At 39.5% G+C, this 23,678-nt stretch overlaps 1 protein-coding gene across 1 annotated transcript in view; it reads left to right on the forward strand.

Moving 5' to 3' along the window:
* Window positions 1–295: 295 nt before the first annotated feature.
* The window catches only part of ENPEP (glutamyl aminopeptidase), a 34,728-nt gene continuing 11,345 nt past the window's right edge, over window positions 296–23,678 (forward strand). The window contains exons 1-8 of the mRNA XM_005148622.3: window positions 296–960; window positions 5,874–6,015; window positions 8,905–9,036; window positions 13,219–13,339; window positions 15,361–15,515; window positions 16,128–16,241; window positions 17,922–18,056; window positions 22,324–22,389. Of these exons, the coding sequence (XP_005148679.2) occupies window positions 347–960; window positions 5,874–6,015; window positions 8,905–9,036; window positions 13,219–13,339; window positions 15,361–15,515; window positions 16,128–16,241; window positions 17,922–18,056; window positions 22,324–22,389 (1,479 nt within the window). The 5' untranslated portion in view covers window positions 296–346. The remainder of the gene's footprint in view (window positions 961–5,873; window positions 6,016–8,904; window positions 9,037–13,218; window positions 13,340–15,360; window positions 15,516–16,127; window positions 16,242–17,921; window positions 18,057–22,323; window positions 22,390–23,678) is intronic.

The raw sequence follows: 23,678 nt of genomic DNA on the forward strand, positions 1-23,678 counted from the left end.
ACTGTTTTATATTTAACTCAGGCCAGAGCAGGAGGGGCTGGGGGTGGGGTTGCACTGCTTATAAGGGGAGCACGGCAGGAACAATGTTCTTCTGTGTCAGTTCCCTCCATCTCCCAGCCCAGCTGCACTTCTTTTGATCATTCACATTTCCTCCAAATGCATGTTGTCATTAATTAATTGAGTGTTTTATGGAAAGCGAGGTGGGGGAGATGGGCAGAGAACAGCTATAGCTACACTATTAAAATACAAACCAAGTCTGCTGAGTTTACTGAATGCAAGTGCTGAAGTAACTGATAAGCTTTTTTACAGTTAATGTTTTCCTCTGAGGACAGACCCAGGACCAGAGATGGAGGGCATGCATTTTGAGGATGAGAAGACCAAGAGGTACTGCATGAAGACAAAGCATGTGGCTATCATCTGTGGAGTTGTTGTCATTGTAGGTCTTGCCGTGGGGCTTGGCGTGGGATTGAGCAGATCTAAATCTCAGCAACATTCAGGGGAAACAGATCAGCCAACAAACCCTCCTCCCTCAGTGGACTTGAGTCCCTGTCCTTCTAGAAATGATGAGAATGGAGACTGGACCAATTTTAGACTGCCCACTTATGTCAAGCCTATCCACTATGATCTGGAAGTGAAGCCTGAAATGGAGACAGACATTTACACTGGGACAGTCAGTATTTCTATTGCTTTGGAAAAATCTACCAGCTACCTGTGGCTCCACCTGAGAGAGACCAAGATTACAGAAATGCCGACACTCCAGAAATCTTCAGGACAGCAAATTGCTGTGAATGACTGCTTTGGTTACGAGCCACAGGAATACATAGTGATGAAGGCAGAAACAGAGCTCTCTGTCACTGATGAAAGTGATCCCTATATACTCACCCTGAAGTTTCAAGGCTGGCTGAATGGTTCCCTGGTTGGGTTTTATAGGACCACCTACACTGAGAACGGATTTATCAAGTAAAGCGGTTTTTTCTTTTATTTATTACACTTTCTTCTCTACTTCTTCAGGCATGCTCTATTCCTATTTCAGCTTCTCAGTCTTGTCTCTCACCAATTTGCTGACATTTCTGGGCTGTTCTTTAGTTTTCTCATTCCCCAAAGGAAGATGTTGTATTCAAAATCCTTTCACTGCTGACAAGTGAGTGTGGGCTGGAGAGATGAGGGGTTTGTTATCATTATTCTGAAAGACTTCTTTTTCAGGTCCCAGGTTACCTTTGAGCTTTACAAATGGTTCTCTCAAAGAGCTGGAGGGATTGAGGCCTGTTTTTAGAGAGCATACAGCTCGCTCCTGTCACTCCCCAACATAACAGGTTTAGTGTAAAATTTTCTTGTGATAATTTTCCTGACATCATGCCTCCTTGATGTTGTAAGCCTGAGGAATATCCAGGCTTCCCTGTCCCCTCTGCAGCTGCTTTATATTATGGGTAGGAAAGTCCAAATGATTATTTTTGTCTTGGATTTTGCTTGTGCTCCAGCTCTTCCCTTTTAATGTATTGGTAGCTATTGAAAGATTACAAAGCCTCTGCCAGTTAATTTAACCCATTCCACTTCCCAGATTTGAACTATTTTCAGGTGGAAGCTTGAAAAAGCCATTGCCCACTGCTCATAGGCATTTCTTTGCAGTTAACATATGGAGAAAACATTCATTTTTTTTCAATATTTACATTTCTGAAGTGACTCATTCCAGCCTTTATGTCTAGAAGATAAACTTGGATAGATTTTTCCAAGGCTCTGTAAGAGAACATGGAGACAAACACTGGTGTGTTTTCACTTGTTTGACCCCCTGGGATAACATCATGAGTGAGAGTCTCATCAGCTCCAATTCAGCTGCTGGCAGGCAATGCCAGGAGTAGCAGCAGTGACAGGCACCAGGAGCAGAAAATCCAAGAAGCAGAGGAAAAAGCAAACATTAATTGCTCATACTTAAACATGTTTATCTGATCTGGGAAGAAGCCATGTAAAGAACAGCTTGGACCCCAATCAGCTCTTTCTCTATTGTTTTCCTCCAAATACCACCTTTGTATTGCTCTGACTTAGAAGGTGCTTTGTTTTATATTTTGAGTATCTGACATGCCTGAAGAATTTTAAAGTGTAACCTGTTAGCATTTTTCTAAGTTGAGGTGTATTACTTCCTCTGTATTAATGAGAGATACCTAGATGTTAAGTGAATTGCCCCACGTCTGTCACAACACCAGAACAGCAGAACCAGAATGCAGGTCTCCTGAGTCACATAGCAGAAGAGGTGAGTGACCATCCTTCAGATCCAGACAGTATAGGAAGACAAGGACCAAGCATCTGATGTTAGGAAGGAAAGAGAACTTCATAAGCTAAAGAAAGCATAAAATATGAGCTCACTTTGAGAGGGGTCCTACTTCTTGATTTGAATGCTGAAAGCTACAATTGCAAGGATGATCTTAGCCAGCAGTCTGACACACACAATACAAAAAGAAACTTGAGTGTGTGTTTGTTAAGCTTTTGTAAGAATGAGTGAATGGTGATTTCTGTAATGCTTTCCATGTGGTTATGTTTGGGCAGAAGCAATGTACATGATAGTGATAAGTACAGCTTTGGAATGAAAGCAACCACCAGCCAAGTTTCTCCTATGAGGATTGAGGGTAGGTTATAGGATGGGGTGAAGAAGGATGGCAAGAGAAGGATTTTATTACTTATTGAAGCTGCATTTTCCCCTGGCTTTCTGCTTAAAAAACAATGCTGACTAGAATTAACTTTTTTTACTTCAGCTTTGCCTGAGGCAGACATCAACCTTGGAAAATTTCAACCCAAATAGTTCCTTTTTTGTCATATTATAAGTAAATACAAATCAGATTGGGTAATAGCAAAAGTCAAGCAAGTCTATTAATAGTGGATATTAGAGAGAAGGGGGCTGAGGTGAAAATGAGAGCCAACATGTAATTAACCTACTCCTCATCCCTTCTGGGCAGTGTTAGAAGCAGTGGGACTTTTTGAACAAACTTAAAATACTGGAAAGTCAGCTCCCAAGTCTGAGATGCTCTCCAGCTGTCTATCTGTGAAGGCAAAGGTTTGCCAAAGCATTGATATAATAATGCCTTTTGTTTACAAACTGGGCACATGTCCAGGCTCTACTTTTGCTTAGATTCAAATGTCCCACCACATGTCATGGAAAACAGGTAGACATGTGATGAACACACCTGCAAGTCTGATATCCTTGTGAGGCTTTGGGAGAAGAATGCTTCATTTGGGAATCCTGTTCAAACAGATCACACAATCCCCATTAGGACAAAGGTGCTTTTGGACATGCTCAGAAGTGGATCTTGAGATACCTTGGGAACACAATTATTTAAATTGATGTGCACATGTGGGTAGGGAACAGCAAAGCACAAAATCTGAGAATGCAGATTTTATATTGCACCTACTTAGATCCTCCTGTGGGTGCCCAATTCCAGCTGTAAGAACTGAAGTCCTTTTGTAAAGCTGCTACTCTGTGCATATCATTTCCCCTCTGATGAAGGGGGAACAACAGTTCTTCCCTATTTCGCATGATGCAGTGAGCATAAATATGTTATTCTCAAATATTTTACAGAAAGGAGCACAACAGCAGTGCTTACTTGATGTAATGCATTCTTTTAACTCCCAAGGAATGTACTAAAACCCCCTATAATTTTGTTAATATTGCAGATAATACAAAAATGTCACAACAGCTGTTTTATTTTGCATTACTATTAGTGACAATGTATGTCTTCTCTTTTATAGGAGTTCCCCCTGTCCTCCTTAAGAGGAAAACAAGAGCCTTATAAAATATACTCAAATGGGCACATGTCTAACAGAGAGACTTGAATTTAGGGTTTGATTGATTAGGGAAAGGCAGAACACTATTTAGCATACAGACCTAGCACTTCTGGATTTCTTCTTCAAGGAGAAAATTTTCTCAGAAGAAGCAGTGAATCTAAATTTTAGAAAAGACTAGGAGAAAAATGCCTTAATTATCCCAAGGGGGAGAGTTTTTGCACAACCCTTTCTGCTTTGGAAATAATAAAAGAGGGGTGGTGGTGGAAACTCATCATGGTTCTAAATGTAGCACTGTTTTATTTTGGGAACAACAGCTGGATGTAGTCTCAGCCAGATCTTCATTCCTTATTACTATGATATTTACAACTGTCACCTCCAGTTCACATTTAAAGATCTGGATATCAACAGCAAGTAGAAGGGCAGAATCCACCAAGCAATGAAGAAAATCTTATCCAAAAACTACATTATACAGTGTGAAAACAAATGGCATTTTATGTTTCTAGTGCCACTTCTATGCATGACGTAGCCTGGACTTATCATCTATCCCATAGTGCTATGGTTTTGCACTGCTGATGCACAAATCAGCAAATGTGGAGGCTGTCTGCTTCCACAAATATATGAGGATAGATGGATTATCACCTTATAAATCAACAGAGATATCACAGTGTTATCAGTCTGAAGGAACAAGATATAAATGTGTCAAAACACAGAGCCAATTTTTTAAGCAATAGCTGTGAAGCATTGCCCTGGGGACGTAATTGTGAAATAGCTTTCAAATCCTACAGAAAGTAGAGGGTGACATAAAGAAAAAAAATACCAAGCAAAAAAAGAAACTCTGTTGAGCCTGAAGTTATGTTAAGGTGAATGCTCATTATGCTTTCTGCCCATGAACTTTTGAGTTACTATTCCTATGAACATGAATAGAAAAAACCCAGACATATTACCTCCATCAGGCTTGTAAATGACCCTTGCTGCTACAAGTTCCCAAAGACCAGTTTAGTATTTAACTGTCACAGGGAAATGCCAAGGGCAACAGAAACATTGAAAAATTGTTTGTCAAGTGAGCTTGTAGGATTGTTGCAGATCAGTAATTTATGATGTGCACTTTTAATTACTTTTTGGAAAGAAAAACTACCTTAATATTGTTAGAGCAGCTGTAGACGTGCTGTCAGAAAATGCTCAACATTCCAGATTAATTGAAGAAGCATCTGTGATCCCTTTCACCATCAATCACTGGAGAATATGCTCTGCTACTGTATGTGGGAGCCTGATGTCACTGTGAGAAGTAATCACATGATATGAACGTTCATAAATTTCACCTTATTTTTTATGTGACCCTTATTGTCTAGCTCCTCCAGTTGTTTTCAAATAACCAGGATGACTTTCTAACCACCTCCCAATGCAGCTACCATAGCTGCAGTTACATACTATGTAACCACAGTTACCATACTATGATGTTCAGCTGAACTTTACATGCTTTCTCCAGTGGTTTTATCAATGGAATCAGGGAAACACCAGCAGAAAACTGTAACTGGTAACTGCAGAAAAAAGAAACACACAAATAGGATGAGATTTTAGGGGCACTTAAGCAATTCCAAAGTGTCTTCTCAGGAGATGCTCAGGACTCCAATCCCAGCATCTGCTCTAGTGGGTAAAAGACTTAAGTCACATGGAGTGACTAAAGTAAACATCCCTATACCATGACCTTAATTTTCTTTCATATTATAACATCATTAGTTTATTTTTAGACACATAAATCAATAGGAAAGCTCATGAGGAAGGTAAGCAAACTTTTTACCATCCATGAAGGGTCATTCCTAACTTACTGCCTGGCTCCTAAAAATTTTTGATGATAAGCAATGGATTTTAGCTTTTGCTCTGAAACCTAGAGAACGTTGGTGACAGACTTTGGGGTATACATGTTACACATGCCTATACAATGATAGCTTCTGCATTTCTGATGTCCCCTGCTTTTATGAATGGACAAGCACACACAAATACTTGTAGTTTAGTTTATGAAATAGCTAAAATTGTGCTTAGAAATTGCACATAGGATTTAAAAGTTATGTAATGAAGGCTTCCCAATGTGTTGTTTGTTTAAGGAGCATTGCAGCTACAGATCATGAGCCGACAGATGCACGGAAATCTTTTCCTTGTTTTGACGAGCCCAACAAAAAAGCGACTTACAACATATCTATCATCCATCAAGACACATACCAAGCACTATCAAACATGCCAGTACAGGTATGTATTTCCCAGCTCTGCTGCCTAAGTGGAATGGTTCTTATTATAAAGGCACTGGAAAGGTAACATGGATCGCAAGGTCCTTGCATATTCACAGATTCTAGTATCCAGACACTGTAAAGTGAATAGTTAATAAATATTCCATAAAACAGGACTGGACAGTTGGTTAGGAATTCCAGGGGTCCACAAGCACACAACATGGCAACACAGAACCAAATTCAAAACAGAAATGAAACATCTCATCTGTCTTCTGCTAGCTGGCCGTCTGTTCAGATATTCTAGATAAGCATCCCTCACTAACTATAAATAGGTAATGGAAGGGTCTTCAGTCAAACCAGGTGGACTCTGAGAAGGAATGCTCTGGAAGACAGGTGCTTCCCAGATGGGAATTCCAAAATATTGACTGAAACAACATAGCAATCCAAAGCGAGGGTCTGCTGATCATAATCTGACGGCAAAAGGTCCTTCTAGCAAGAAAGTCCAGGATTATTTTAATAATACAGAAATTAAAATCCCATCTGTCAGATCATGGGTTTGGGCATTTGTCAGTCCACCATGAATATAATTTCCTAACTAATCTATTTCTGGACTTGGTGGTTCAAATTCCAAGTTTTTTATGAAACTCAATGGCATCAATTATTTACCTCTGGGCCTTCTGGAAGAAGATTGAATGGCTTTTATCTGAGAGAGTTTCTAATGAATAGCTTAACTGAATGTGTAGTCCAATGTATAATTTCTAATAGATACGTTCTGAAGAGGGAAATAAAGTGCCAAGTAAAAAAAAAAAAATAATAAATAAAGGAAGAAATAAATAAAGAGCTTCCAGCCTCCAGGCTGTTGACATTTGCATCTTCCAAATCACTCCCTCACCCAGAAAACAAAGGTCTGCTTTAATGTGCACTGCTTTATTTAAAGAGTCCCCCAAACCTTAACTATCTCTTAGCAATGCAGCTGCAGAACTATTACCAATCTGCTACAGCTGCCTCCCAGACCCTTTGCAAACTTGAAGTTCTGATCTATTGCTATTAAAAATATTTCTATGATAGAGCACCAGGTACTTTGATGAACAACAAATGAAAGGAGAATATTTGCTGTGCCTTTCCTTGCAGACCTCAGATAAAGTGAGAGTACTGGCAAGAAAAGTGAGGGGATGAGGCTAGAAGTTGTGAAGATTTAGTCAGTTTTGAGATTTACTTTACATAGGACAAGGGGTAAAGGGTTGAAACTTAAACAGCAGAGGTTTAGACTTGATATAAGGAAGAAATTCTTTACTGTTAGGATGGTGAGGTACTGGAATGGGTTGCCCAGGTTGCCCAGGGAGGTTGTGAATGCTCCATCCCTGACAGTGTTCAAGGCCAGGTTGGATGAAGCCTTGGGTGATATGGTTTAGTGTGAGGTGTCCCTGCCCATGGCAGCGGGGTTGGAACTAGATGATCTTAAGGTCCTTTCCAATCCTAACTATTCTATGATTCTATGATTCTATGATCTTTATATGTGCATCTTGCCTCTGATACAGACAAAAACAAGCTTTCAAAGGGCTAGCTATCACTTGTTGATTAATCTTTTAAAATCCAAGTACAAGAAGGGAAATGTATATTATACTGGGCTCATACTCAGGTTTGACTAACGGATAATAGCAGGGTGTTTTTTCATATGGTGTGCTCACAAGGTCAGTAGTACTGTTTTTAACAATGAAAGCTTGTTGGGAAATCATTTAAATGGGTGGAAATGTAATCATTTGTAAATGCACACACTCTGTGTGTGACACATCCTACAGCACTCTTGGTGGTGTGGAGCTTTATAATCAGCACTGCAAAATCAACTCTGCAAATTCGGAAACTCCTATATTTCATTTGCATTTTTCACTGGAGTTAAATTTTATTTTTTTAGTGAAGTTCTGACTTTGTTGAAAGAACAAAATATATCAAAATAGAGTCAAAATGAGTCAAATAATGTAAAAGTAGTCTGTGACTATCTCTGTGAAAAAAATAAATTTGTGAAAAGCCTTGGTATTTTTTTGCTCATGGAATCATGCTTGTATTACCTCTAACATTCATTATCTGTGCTTTGTTTACATTGTATTTGTAACAATTACATCTCATTAAGTATTGTACCTAATAGAGGGATAGTATCTTTTATATGTTGTTTGCTTTTATCCTGTTTAAGTTAGTCATCCAGTCAGAACCACAAAAAGATTACAAGACCTGCAACAGCAGATAATGAAGAGCAGAAGTAAATATTTAGAGGATGAATCACATAGAACAGGTTGCAGGTTTGGTCATAGAGTTCAGTTGAGAGTTAAGGACATTTGGGAAAATCAGGAATGGTATTTAAAATAAAAAAACTATGATCAGCACTAAACCTTATGTACAGTTAATCCACCAACTAGCCATGCTAATCTGTATCTGAATGAGTTCAGAATATATTCATTAGACTTGTCTTTATCTTAAGTAGCATCTTTGCAATCCCTGCTTCCTACATGATGCATATATTTAAGAGAGGAGAGAATCCAGTCTCTTCTCTAACCTGTCCAAAGTGATGTTTTATACAACTATTTCAAGAACAAAAAACACTAGCATACACTGGAAAACTGCTGGTAAAATGCCTGTGCATCTGAATGATTTCAAATCTTTGATGAAAATTAGAACCAGGTAAAGGTTTTTAGTGCAGAAAAACAAAGTCCTATTTCATGTATAGCAGTATTGCAGAAAAAAAAAACCCACATTTTATCTGTTCTCATGCCATCAGCACTGGGATGCCAGAAAAGGTGCATCTGGAGAGGTGATTTATGATTCCTACGTAGTTTCAGCCTTTAAAGACATATTGTACCCTATTCTGCATGTGTTTGCAATTCCAAAAATCAAATTAATTATTTCTCCATTTCTGCAGCAAACTGTACAGCTGGGCAATAACTGGAATCGGACAACTTTTGAAAAATCAGTTCCTATGAGCACATACTTGGTATGCTTTGCGGTGCACCAGTTTCAGTGGATAGAAAAAATATCTGCTAGTGGAAAACCTGTAAGTCCTGTTGCCTCCTGAACATGGTTTTGATGACAGATGTACTGGGATTTGCATGTAAAAAAACCCACCAAACATCTCTTTTTATGATACAAACAAGAACATTTTTCCCCGTTTCCTATATCTGTGTTATGCAGCCTGTTTTATTAGGTTAGGTGTTCACAGTGGTCCTTTTGATTTTGAACACATACAGTGTTTTGCAGCCCTTCCCTGTCTTCCATCTTGGTGAGATTCCAGTCAGTACCTCCCATACAGGCATATGGGTGAGGAAAGAGCACTATTTCTCCAACCTCTTCTCTGATTATGAGTATGAGGGAATGCACAAGTTCAGGGGTACAAGACATTCATGGCCATAGATACAAATATTTTACAGTTTTCTGTGGATTAAAAGGTGTGAAGCTATGCACTTGATGTCTTCCTATTTACTTTCATGGAGACATAGGACTACAATGCTATGTACCATTATGTATTGGCTTTAATATTCCTCATTTTACAAGTTTCTAAAGGTAGCTGCCCAGTGTAAATTCTTTACAAATAAGTATTGAAGCAGCAATAAATAAGCAGCACCAGTGCCTGCCTGCATAGCTGGATATTTGGTAGGTGACCTAATGAAATTAATGTTTGAATCTGAATCCCTTAAACCAAAAGAGCACTTTTATTTAGATGCAACAGGCAGTACAATCCAGTTCTCACTTGGACTGAAACCTCCTGAAAGTGTAGGTGATGAGGCTTAAGAAGATCACAAGACATTACACTGAATCACAACCTGAAAGCCTAAATACAATTTGCCCCCCAGCATGAACTCCTCATTAAGCCTGCACCTAGTCTGACTGAGATGCTCAAACCAGTGTTAACTAATTATTGGTTTCCATCTTATTTTAATCTGAGACAGATGATGATTCGAGAACTGTATGCTCTTGTTGCTTCCCTTTTCTTCCCCCTTAGGGATGTAATACATGGTCTTGCAGCTCAGCTGAGCTGGCAGTGCTTTCCTCCACTTCTGGAGGCAGGTGACACTGATGGACAAATTATCTAGAGCAAAGCCTGAGCCAGACCACTGTTCCCCTAGCAAGGAAGCTCCTCCTGAGTTTCTCTATCTGAAAAAGCTCAACAAATCCTTTCGTACTTAAGGCTGTCTACTGATGTGAAAATCTGCCTTGTATAAATCTCCAAAGTGCTGATCCAGTTCTTAGCAAAGACTTCCTGGCACAGTGCTGTGCTGAGGCCTCCCTCCTCTACACCCTCGCTAGCATCATGTGCTATGTTTATATTATTTCTTGACAAATAGCTAAGGCTAAATTACACTTAGCCAAGCAAACAGAGCCTGGTTTGAGACAGCAACACAATATTCTTAGATCCCTGTTTTTGGCTTAGTAATTTGTAAAACAGGAAAATGTTTTAGGCCACCCAGCCACACAACTTTGTTAACCAGATGCTCTTCAGTGTGGCTGCTCCATTCACTATCAGAGACAGGACTTTGATTATTTGGCCTTGACAGATATTCTCTACAGTTAATTTAAGAATCAGAATTTGTGCATATTTGTACAATATAATATGGTGGGGGAAGCATGTAAAACTCTTGATTTCCTAGATGCAAAAGTTAGCATTCTCTGCTTATCCATGCCATGCTATAGAATATGGCTCTGAGGTCAATATTTACTTTTCTTCCCTCCAAGCAAAACAGTAAAGACACAATGTTCCTGACTGGTTGTAACTTTTCTAAATAAAAGGGAGTGTTCACTGAAATGTGGTAATTAAAGCCTGTGTGTGTAGAAGCAGCAGTGTTCATGTCAGGACAGAGGTTGCCTAAAGAAACATCTTCTAATTCAAGCCTTGGTTACTACATATTTTATTAATGCTATTCACTAAACAATGTCTGAGGGCTTGCCTGCACTCGAGTTGCCCACACTTGGGTTTTTAAGTGAGGTTAAAATCATAACCATTTCCTTTCTCTTACCATGGACTTTAGCTTTACCAATATAAAGTATATGTGTAAGAATGTTCTTAATTAAGGGAGCCATTTAACCTTCATAACTAAAAATTGCCTTTTCTCCAGGAAAAACAGGCTACCTTTGGAGTTTTTTAATCAGATATTTAGAAAGTCCTTCTCCTAACCAAAGTGTTCCTTTCCAAAAACTTTGAAGCCCAGCAGAGCAATGAGGTATTTAGATTCACAGACTGCTGAAAAGAACATTCCACAGTTTGCTGTATAAATTGCTAGCTATAAATCCCTCATCCAACAGAAAGAATCCATGTGATCCATATATTGCTTTCATAAACAACAGCAAAAGCATACAGCTCACATGGCACAGTAAATTATTTAAAAACTCTGCCATTCTCTCTGAAAGCCATTGCCCTAACAAAGATATTAATGGAATCAGTGGTAGGAAATGAGCTTACAGCTGGAAACAATGTTCCTGAGCTGATTACCTGTCAGGTACCAAATGTCTGGTTTGGAAAATCACAGAGGAAATTATACAAATGAAACCCAAAGTCAGTTCTAGTGCATGCTGAAGGTTTTGGAAACCATTAACATGGATCAGCTAGGGGACCAAAGACTGCTAAATTGGGTAAAGAGCTTACTGAAGTGGAAATTGCAAACTGTAATTGCGAACTGACCCTGAGGGAAATCCCTGGGCTTGGAATGAACTCCCGATTGAATTTCATAAGCTTTTTTTTGGTTTTGTTTTTTTCATTCCAACTTTATTTCTGACCACTTACCCATCCTCCCCTCTCACTGGAGAGAGTGTAATTTCATGGTATTGAAATCAATGTGTTGTCAGGCTCTAAGAGGGCTTCTAGAGTAGGCCAGCTCCTTTGCTCCATTTGGACCCTAAACTCCTGGCTGTAAGACAGCACTGAGGAGTAAACAACCCACACCAACACAGCCAGAAGAATGTGGCCCATTCATAACAGTCACGGAGGCTGCAAAATTAGATGGGTCCATTTTCCTAATGCCAGAAACTTCACTCCAAATAAATATCTCTTACTTTCCACACTGAAGATTGTGGGGGACAGTGAAGAGAACACCTTATAGCTCCTGGCTCCTGCCAGTGGACACTCCAGTGCTACGGCTCCGCCCTGGGGCAGAGACATCTGTGAGTTTTGGGATAAAAAGATTGAGGGAAAGATCCCCAAAAGACTCCATAAATTCCGAAGCTGAACTTTGTCTTCATGATGTGGAGGTAACATTCCAAGAAGCTTTTTCAACCTGTAGGCTTCCTCATCCTTATGGGTGCCATAAGGACTCTAGTCCTCCAGGGCAAGATATTTCCTACTGCTTGATAGTAATAGCCAAAGCAGTCCAGGCACCAAGCCGAAGGGATGGAAAGGGCAGCAGTCAACACACTATTTTTTGTGTTCAGGAAAAAAGAATGCTCAGATATGCAAAAGGAGCATGGAAATGGTCACTAATCACACACAGAGCTACCAAACATGCCAGTTTTCCTGGATCTGCTTGGTTGGAGGAGAGCCAGAGAGCTGATTTTTGTCTGGTATTTCCAGTGCATTGATTATGCAGCAGCCCAGCAGGCACCATAACTGTAACTTGGTGGCTGTATGGCCTGAGGTCCCAGGCAACCAGCCACTCAACCTACATGGGCCAGCATGCCCAGGAAAACTTACAGATCTGGTAAACACACTAACTTCAAATGATCTGAGATCTTCAAGCATAAAAGGACAAGAGAAAATCATTATGACAGTAGGTAGAAAATGTAGGCAGAAATTGAAGAAAATAAGGTGTTATGGGCTTCAGACAGATCTCAGGATAGCTATGCTCCTAAAGATTGATCTGATGGGATCACTCCAGAACTGCTCAGAACAAGTGGATTCCCTTCAATAGTGTTTACCCAGACTTCCATCTTGAGAAGAACAGACCTTGGGGAAGGAGGAGCTAGTATGCACCAAGGCATTGCTCCAAGCTTGGCCTCTGTGAGCTTCTGAACATGGGCTTTGCCATTTTACAATTTAAGCATACTGTGGAAGGAGTGCACAGATTATGTTGACTTGGTCTCCCTTATATACGATATTTGAAAACCTTTATGGAATCAACATGTTACGGAACAGAATTCACTATTCAGGCCAGTCTCTTAGGAAACCCTGCACTGTATATTAAATGACTTTTCAATGTTTGCCATCTTCTAACTTCTTTTAACTGAAGACTTGTCACTCTGTATTTTACAGCTGAGAGTTTACGCCCAGCCACTGCAAATACACACAGCAGAATATGCAGCAAATGTAACAAAAATTGTATTCGACTTCTTTGAAGAGTACTTTAATGTGAGCTATTCTCTTCCAAAACTAGGTGATTATTAATACTCACTTTTTTCATTTTGTTAATTCACTGTAAGTTATGTTTCTCCTTAAGGTCTCTCTGCTTTGGTGGAAAATAGCACAAAAGCATTTAGTTGCTAGCTGCTATGACGTCAGGATGTTTTAAAACCATACCGTGCGGTTCAAGATGTTCTTAAATGTCATGAGGGTTGGTCTCAGTAACAGCTTTGTTACCAGTTCTCACAGTTCAGTTTGCTGAACTGAAGCACCAGTCCCGGTGTGTCTTGTGGAAAATCAAGGAAGTATTGGTGTCATCAGCAAAGGAGCAACATGAGCTAAAACAGAGCCAGAAGTTTGAGAAAAATATGTACCACTTCCATGGGAACTTCTGGACAAAAGTCAGCAGTGAGATAAGTGAGGATGAAAACTGCCCAAGAGAATGTCAAACTATTTATTAACCTTAGTGCAAACTGGGTGTGTATCCACTTCTTAGAATGAGTGTGGTCCAGCATATAACTTGTTGTTTCTACTGCTGGGCTAAATAAAGACACAAAGCTAAACAAGAGTGGGCACACAATCAAATTTTGCCCATGGTTACAAAACAAGCAAAGAAAAAGTAGTGTAGTTGGGTGTCCTCAAGCTTGGCTATTTGGACTCTGGATCTGAGGTGTGCAGTTTGAACTAATAGAGAATTTAATCAGAGTTTTGGAAATGCCCCTTCCTGAGACCTAATTCAGTTAGGTTCGGGAACTTAAAAAGAAGGAAAAATATTAACTATAAACAAGTTAAGCCTATGTAATGGGGAAAAACAAACAAACTTTTAAGATGGTTAACAATGCTATGCAAACCTACTGGCTGCTCATACATGTACATGTATGTACTCTTAGGCTAACCTCTGTTACTTTAACAACAGATTTTTACTTCCTCCTTTCAAAAGACATCATCTGAGTTTACTGTAAATACCTGTTTGCATGACAACTGAATTAGGGAAACCAGTTTTTTTCATACACTGGTAACCCAGTAATAGAGACTATATCTCACCTATGCTTCATATTCAAACTTTAGAGTATGGATAGGGGCCTGTCTCCACTACAGGGTGGACTGGTAATCCCAGGTCAGCAGTATCAGAGGGTAGATGCTCTTGTAGATTTTATACTGTTCCTCTCAAAATGTCTATTTGTTGGATAACAGATCTTTACTTATTATGTTGTTCTCTCTGTATAAGAAGTCATCTAGATCAACCCTGATGAATCAAATATGTTTATGCATAATTATTTAAATACTGTGTTTCATGTTGATTTATGGCTTCTGGCATTGCCATTCTCTTTGTGATTCTCATTTTGACTGTCAGTGAAATCCTTGGCAGACTAACAGCTTTGATTCTGTAATCAAATTGTTTAAATTAAAATTAGAAATTCCTATCTTCTGTTAGGGTGGGGTGAGGTTGTTTGCTCTATTCAGTTTTAAATCCACCTGCACTTTTTCTGTAACCCCAAATAATGTGGTCATTATTTGCAGAAGAAAATGCGAGGCCAACTGAACTCACAATTCTAATCTAAACCTGTATTGACCCCCACAAATTGTCAGGAATAGAAGCAGATGTTGCTCACGACATGGGGGATTTACTTCAGTTAACATGTCAATAAATAGTTTTAATACAACAGTGTGACAAACAATGACATGCCTCATTATGCTGCGGATAGTTTCAGGGTTACTGCCTACAACATATCCCTAGACAATACTATTAATTTCTGGAGCCAAAATTAAATTATGTATGATATGCATCCTCCCAGGAGGTGGCATACCATCACCTCACAGGACAGATCCCCAGTAGTGCAGCTTCTGCTAGCTCTATTAATCTCAGTGGAGCCTTGCTATCAGCTGCTGTAGGCCAGTTCCCAGCTTCTTAAACACAAGTTAGAGACTGCAGTCCACAGTATTAAGTCAGAATCACAGATGGTAAGCAAAACAGGCTGTGAATACACAGAAAGAGGACCAGCTAAGTGGCATAAAGGATACAGTGGTAATCATGTTCTCTTTCTTTCAATATAGATAAAATAGCTATTCCAGACTTCGGGACAGGTGCTATGGAGAACTGGGGGCTGATCACATACAGAGAAACAAATTTGCTGTATGATCCCAGTGAGTCAGCCACTTCCAACAAACAGAGAGTAGCTGCTGTGGTAACCCATGAGATGGTTCATCAGGTACATCTTTATGATTCATTTTTACCATGCTTCAAAAATGTATTCCCAACATTTTAATCTTGCAAATACTGTTCTTAACTCCACCTCAGGATTTTCTGTGTGCTCACAATTTCATTGCACAATTTCATGTTAAAACAGTTCCCCATTAGAGCTTTACATATTGCCTTTGAATTCTTCTCTGGAAGCTAGACGCTCAGGTCCAGACAGTGAGCCAGTTTATGAAAATCTCTCTGAAATGTCTTTTAGGAACTAATTTGCATGCACAGATGTCTCTTTCGAGCAAACAAATAGGGACAACTATACACTGTAGAAGCTGCCTGAAAACATATCCTTACAAGCACAAATCATCAAATCAAGAGGAAGAAACTAAAATTTTTCACTGGCTCATGAATCATTAGCAATCTCCCCAGTAATACGCAATTTTATAATACAAGTGATGTTTTAACACAAGACAAAGCCTGAGTTCCTACTTAAACCCCGGAATTATGGTAATTTTCATCTGGCAACAGGAAGAAAAGTGAACAAATTAATGTTATATGTGGAAATGTGAGATACTAAAATGTACATTTACCACTTAGCTAACACTAACATAAACAATGTTTATAATTGTAGTGGTTTGGAAATATTGTGACCATGGATTGGTGGGATGACTTGTGGTTAAACGAAGGATTTGCCAGTTTTTTCGAGTTCCTGGGAGTCAATGCTGCAGAACCAGAGTGGCAAATGGTAATTATTCCTGTCTTGTTGGCAGGACTGAGGGGGGTATTTTGGAAAGGAGTAACAATTAGACAAGGATGATAAAGACTTAAAATATGTTTTTAGAAAACTAACATAGTGCAATGCAACATAAAGAAAAAGCTATTTTAAGCTTCTTTACCTACCTATGTTATAGTCTGAGACTAGTCAAACAAAACTTTGTAAAGTATTAGTCTGCATGGAAAAGTCATTCTTTTTAACAAAGTAGGTCAATTGTTTGGTTATTGTTATGGCAAGTAATACTTGGTGGATCCTGGACAGAACTTTAGCAGTTTTGCAAGGTTGTTGGAAGGTCTAACACTGGAAGATGGAGTTTCTCTTTTATTTATTTAGTTGTAGTGTATCTTCATGAGATTTGTCTAAGTTATGGGAACCTGAGGGCCTGCCTTCACAGTTTAGGCTGTTTGTTAAGGAAAATATCAGATGCCCCATTCAGCTGCTGCCAGCATTTTAAGTGTTATTTCAAATGCCCCAGCTCAGGCAATCTCTACTACATACACTGCAAAAAAAGGTAGTGATAGAGAATGGTCCACAGCACTGGCTGTGCAGCAAAACAAATTCCAGTCACTTTAAGAGGATTGCAGACAGAAAGGTAGCTGTAAATATGCATCATACTCTGAGGAATGATAACAGCATGTGAATAAAGGAAGGCTTGCTCTCTACTTCCTCCCCTCCCAAACAGATGTGATGGCACATAGCATGCAATGTTTCCCTCAGCTGTACAAGTGTAACGAGATTCTGGTTACTAGAAAATGTGTAACATATGCCAGTGAAAGGAAGCAGGGTAGGTTTGCAGAGGTTGAGCCTGTTGTCAAAATCTACTCACCCCTTCACCTATTGACTTTAGAAGCAGGCATCATTTATTTGGTGCTTTCCCTGTTTTCCTCCCTGCGCCCCATAAATATCTCTTCTCATCCACGTTATGTGAGGCTGAGAATAAAATCATTCCTGGGTCACTTCTTCTACATTTTGAAGTAGAGAATCTGTTGTGGTAACTACATTTAAAAAAAAAAAAAAAGAAGACAAAAGTAATTAATGAGACTAAAATTTGAAATATCTTTTTGTATTTAGATACCATCTTCATTTAAGACCTAAAGCCATTTCAGTGTTAGCATCCTAGTGAGCAGAAGAGGAAAACTAAATAGAGAATTAATCTTTTTCTGTCAATATTGATTAGGAAGTAATAGGATTTTTACTGCAGGCAACTTCATTGTTTAAAAAATTAATAATTATAATTCCTTTAAAAAAATCATAAACCTTGGGATGGGGAATCTGCATCCTTCCTCTCTCCTTCTCTTCCTCCTGAGTTCCACTTTTGCAAGAGGAACCCATAAAGCTTTTCAGGTATTGTCACATTTCTGAAATTGGTAATGCAATTCCATTTTTTGCCTAGTGTGTGGGGTTTTGTGTTATGACACACATGGGAAAGCAGGATTTTCAAAAGGCAATTTATCTTATTTAAGGAAAAATTTACCCCTCCCCACTCAGACATAAAGTAGAAGTTTGCAACTCCTTCTTTAGGGGACATAAAATTTCATTCCATTTTCCTACTGCCTCTCTCTAGAGAAGCTGCAGTTCAAGCTACTTATTTTGTTAAGTTAGTCATATACTCCTGCGTTCATTTCTATTCTAACACCTTCTCTTTCTCAGCTTCAACAGGTTTTAATTGATGATGTGCTTCCTGTAATGATGGATGACTCTTTGCAGTCTTCCCATCCAATCGTGGTGGATGTGTCGTCTCCAGCTGAAATCACCTCTGTGTTTGATGGGATATCCTACAGTAAGGTAGGGTATCCTCCTGGTGTGACTTTGGATGCAAAGAAAATGGGGCTTGGGAGGGGAGATAAAACTCAGGAGAGCTTATAATAATAGCTCCTAACCCAGTTGGGCTGTGTCTGTGTGGATATTTTTCCTAGGACATTTCTGGCTATTGTCAGTGTGATTCAGTCAAAAGCGAGTGTGAGAGAAGCAGCTCAGCCAGAGCCTCAGTCAGCCACTGTGCACCAAACCTGCACACAGACATGCAGGGAAATCACAGTGTCACCAGGTTCTGCCACTGGAGTTTTTGGGTTTAAAATTATCTCAACTACATCCTAAGCACATCCTTCCCCCGCCACCTCATGTGATGATGCACCCAGTTATGTCAAGCCTCATAATCTAATGCAAGGGTAGATGATGTAAGGGCAGATGTCTAGGTGTCCTCTCTCTCACTTTCCCATCTCACCTTTGAGGCAGTATAACCAAGCAGTGAAAATAGGAAAGTAACTTTCTGTCTTATAGTGCTCACAGTATCCCAGCCACTCTAGAAGCCTTACCAAAGATGAACTACGCCAGCCTCTACTGGCACTGGCCCTAGACTGGGAGATAAGTTAGCTCCACGTTTCACTAACAGTTGTGGAGCTCAGGACTGACTTGGTGTACAGTAGTCTGTAGGCCAGGAGATGGTAGTGGATATTAGATATTTGGCAAGCTTTATGCTCATCCTGGGGCTGTCCCTGTCAGTGATGGTGGGGACCTGTGGCCATAAAGGCTCTCTTGGGAGCCAGCTGGAACTGACTGGAAGAATACACTGGATTTTTCTGAGCAGTAAGATATTAGGATGTTGGTACAATCCAACTGCTGCTGTGACCAGGACACACAGAGGGCTCTTGCACCCACAGCTTCTAGTAGTACTAGCTGTGTGGGACAACAGCCAGGAGCTCAGCACTTACAGAAAACTGCTTTGAGGTCCAGAGCGTTAGAGAGGCCAGCTGCCATGCTGAGGATCACCACTTTGATGTGATCAGCTAGGATCCAGACTAGGAGGCTGAAGCCAGCTTATCTTCCTCCATATCAGATAGAGCCAAAGCCATTTTGTCCTTAGACAATCCTAGACATGGAACAAAGCACGTGTCCCCCAAACTCCCTATCTGGTATCTAACCAGGGAGTCCCTTGACTCAAGCACACTGACAACACTTGCTTCTAGTTATTCTTTTTCAGTGCATTGAAAGACAAGTCTGAAGAAGCACAGGAGAAAACACTCCTGTCCCTCTTCCCTCTCAGCCCCATATGTGCCACCAAGATGAGGAAGGAGCTGAAACTCTGCCCACTCTCTCCTGAACCAGCCAACTCCCATGTTAATTCTGAGCCTCACATACCATGTTTGTGTTGACAGCTTCTTGTATGATTTGGTCGTTGTTTCCTATCTGATGCCATAACAAGTTTCCACTAAACACATAAAATCCACCATTATTAAATACTGCTTGTTGCTTTCCTACCAAGCTCCCATTATTGGCTAAACACAAAGGGTGTATTGCATTGACTTTAGCTTTAGCTGTGCTGGTCTGTAGCTGTAGATATTATTTTTATTAGCTAGACTTGTTCCATCCATTTCCATCACTTTTCTGTTTTCAATTGTTAAATCCTCTCTCCAACAATACAACCAGTATTTATTGCATCATAAATGCCTCACAGTCAAATTATAAACTCTGTGAAAACCTGCATTGTGTAACACTGTTCTTAAATCAAACTAACAAAAAGTCAAGAAACATACAGAGCTAAATCAAATACTCTGGACCAAAATGTATTTTAGTGGTGATCTAAGCAAGAGACATACTTTTGCATGGTCTGAACAAACAATGGAGAAAAAAACACCCTAGCTTTTACTCATCTTTGTGCCTAGATAATTGCTACATGAACTCATTTTTCTCTTTTTTAAATGAAAACACTTGAGGACTCATGCATTGTTTGGGAACAGTCTGCTTGGGATATAATTTGGCTTGGGATATAATTTGGCTTGAATGAGAAAGTATTCATGTAGATTTAGCTCAAATTTCTGTTGGTATTTAAATATAAATGTGTGGCAAAAATTAACTTGTTTCTTTTGGGCTTTAATTTGGCTTCTCTTTTGCATTTTTCTTATAAAAACCAATCTCCTCACAATAATATTCATCACTAAACAAATAAAGCATGTTTTGGAATGCTCTCTATTAGTTTTACCAGAGCAATTATAGGGCTTATACAATTCTAAAACTCTAGTGAATTGCCTAAGGGTTTGGGGAGTCGTTGCAGTATATTCTGTAAGTGAGCATTTAACTGCTGTATGATCAGTAGGGCATTATGTGCCTAGGAAAGCTCTACTAAAGTTGAGTCAGTGACTACACAATTAATGCATATAAATTTGTTTAATCTGCTCTTAAAAAGTAATTGTGTCTCACCTCTTTTCCAGTTTAATCCTCATTCTTAGTCTGAAAGATTCTATTAAAGTAACAATGAAATTTTTTTGGTTTTGGAGTTCAAACATTGACTACCTTTTCAGAAAAACAGATACTTAAATTTAAGTTCTGCTAGAAATTTGCTCTTAGACCCCCATACTTCTGGAACCTCCCAGCTAAAGAAGTTTAGGATTAAATGTTCCACATTTCTGCCATATACAATCTTGTCATATACTTGGCAATTGCTACAGCTCTTTAGGAGAAGTAATGTGGCTATTGATAAAAGACTCCCTCCCCACATCCCCATCAGACAAGGTCAGCCATTCAAATCAAGGTCACTTCCCTGAACCTCCCCAAATAGTTGAAAGAAATGAAAATTATTAAGCCAGTTATAGGAGCATCTGAGTTATTCTCAAATGCACTTCACCATAGACTACAGACGAATAACAAAAGCGGGGGAAGAAACTGAAAAACAGCAGCAGAAGATGCAAGGGGTTAACTAGACACTGTAATGTAAAGCAAAAGAAATTTTCACCATTCCCAAATGCATGCATAAATGCATATTTCTACTATCACTTTTAATATAGATGGGAGGGGATGGTCTATGAGAGGTGATAGCAGGTAGGTGGCTGATAGACAAAGTTGAGCAACTAAACTACCCTAGTGCATACACATGGCCTTGCATGTATTATTATAGTAATCATAAACAGCTTTATGATGAATATCTGTTCCAAATTTTACTGAACCATTTATGAACATATTTCATGGTGAGCACACTAAATTACTGTATCAGAAAAGAGTCATCTGGTAACCACCTTGACTCTGCAACAATAGTCTGGAAAGCAGCTTGGGACGTTTCTCTTCAAACACTCCCTCTGCCATGTCTTGTCCAATCAAGTTGTTATTCTCAAACACCTAAATAGAGGAGACAGGATTTACTGAGAATTCAGATAACATTTTTGTTTTCACGGAACAACTGAATTTTTAAACCATTCATGGCATTAGGCTCTCAGCTGCCCTTTGATTTAGTTGGGAAAATGAAAATATGATAATCTTAAAATCGTATTTTGCATTTTAGATTGGGTTTACACTGCTTTTGATTTTCATCATTTTGTGCCCCACTCTGTTTCATGTGACTCTTCTGCTTCTCTCTCCTGTCTACCCTTTGTTTTTTTCATCTTTCAAAGTCCTAGCTGATGTTTTTCTCTGAGGCCCAAGTAAGTAGGTTCTCTGATCCAAATTCTACCCTGCTTCAGCGCCAAAGCTCTTATACCAGTCATCATTTCTCATTCTGAATGTTGAGATGATATCTGCAACATGGAAAGGCCCAGACTTGCAGCATTTTTGGAGTTTCCTACCTGCTGAGTGTTCAACTGAAGTCACTTCCTCTATCAGACTGTGCTGCTGGACAGGGCTAGTTCCCAGCTGCTCTCTTCCCTGTTTCTTTTCTTCTATGTTTCTTCCTTTTCTCTTCTATGTTTCTTCATAGAGAAACAGGGAGCCCTGCTCACACAAACCGGTAGAGTGGCAGGATAATAATCCCCCAGCAGCAGGACTCAGGAGCCCTCCTGCTAGCACAGCTGAATGTGGAAATGCGTGTCTGATCACAGTTAAAGACCTATTCTCACATCCAGAATTAAGCTCCTGCAGACAAGCATGCCACACCATGATGGAATCGGAAAAAACACTTCTTTTCTCAGATGGATGTTTTCTATTTCTGCCTTATAAAATATTCATTCACATGTTGCTTTTAAGATTAACAGAGATTCAGTGTTAAAGCTGCGTAGAATGACCTTCTACACAGAATGACCTTCAGAATGAACTGTAGAATGACTCAACCCTTTCCCTTTGTCCTCAGGGTGCATCAGTCCTCAGAATGCTTCAAGACTGGATGACACCAGACCTCTTCCAGAAAGGCTGTCAGGTAAGGGTTACACCAAAATACGCCAGGAATACAGCCCATCCTCATGTGACAGTAGCAAAATCATTATAAAAAAAAATAAGATCAGAGATTCTGCTGTTAGTAGCAAAAGTATTTAATGCATTTCAGTACTGAATGGACAACATCAAGGGGAAGTTCCATATTCCCATAGAAGAAGGAATGTGAATGGCATTAGGAATTGCTAGCCTGCCAGTGAAGACAAAAATTCATGATTGCTTTTAGTGGAGAAACCTCCTCCACCCCACTGTTTTCCAGTTGTCAGCTTTACCATCTGCAGCTTCATATCACCATGGTCCTCCAACCCACCCAAGCCTGCTATGCAGGGGCACTTTCACAGGCATAAAAGCTCATCCATGCCCTATTGCAGGGATACCCAGTCCTAGAAATTTACCAAGGTAAATTGCACATTTCATAGTCCTTTCTCATGGAAGAGAAAGGATGATGCTACAATATTATGCAAAGAAAAAATTGGAGAAAGGAGCCCTCCCAAAAAGAGGAAGATTATCTGCCTTTTACTCTGAACTGAAATCTGTCGTCTTTGAAGTGTTATACCACAGGTTACCACATTTGTTCTTAAATCCCTTCCTCCTGGAGAGCACACTTGTGGGATGTTACAAGGCAGTTGCATTTTCCTTTATTTTTCCTTTCATACATTCAATCAGGATAGTTCCACAAGATGGAAAAATACAGCCACCTTGTCCACAAAAGATTAACACTTCCCCTCCACACAGACCCTTCAAGATCATTAAAATAGGTAGTGGTAGCTAACAGTGAAACAAGTAGCACCATCTACTGACTAAATATCACCAGGATCCAGATAACAGCAGGAAAACACTTGCAAAGCAGCCAGGTAAGACACAGAAGAGTGTTTAGGAGGTGCAAACACTTGCCTGAATACCATTACTCCTTGTAAAAATCATTTTGATCACAGTTTAGAGGTGAACAGACTTTCCTCCTTCCACTCTGAGTCCACAGCTTCCTCATTCTGAACAACCTCTTAGACAGAAATTTGCAAGAGGGTGTGCTGATGCCCATTCAAACAAAGTAAAAATAACTCTTCAAGTACAAATTAGCTTTGTACTAACAAGTTACTCTGGAAAATGCTGACTTTCAGCATTACAGGATGCACTGGAAAGCAAAAGAACTTCATCAGCTGAATCCTGGTCTGCTCAACCTCCAACTCCCCATACTACAAATCAACTAAATATGTGTACTGTTTTCAGAGGCAAAGAAAGACCTGGTAGTATTTTCACAGTTTTCTATTTCTTTCT

This window comes from Melopsittacus undulatus, chromosome 7 (assembly GCF_012275295.1).
Source record: "Melopsittacus undulatus isolate bMelUnd1 chromosome 7, bMelUnd1.mat.Z, whole genome shotgun sequence".
In the NCBI taxonomy this organism is placed as follows: Eukaryota; Metazoa; Chordata; class Aves; order Psittaciformes; family Psittaculidae; genus Melopsittacus; species Melopsittacus undulatus.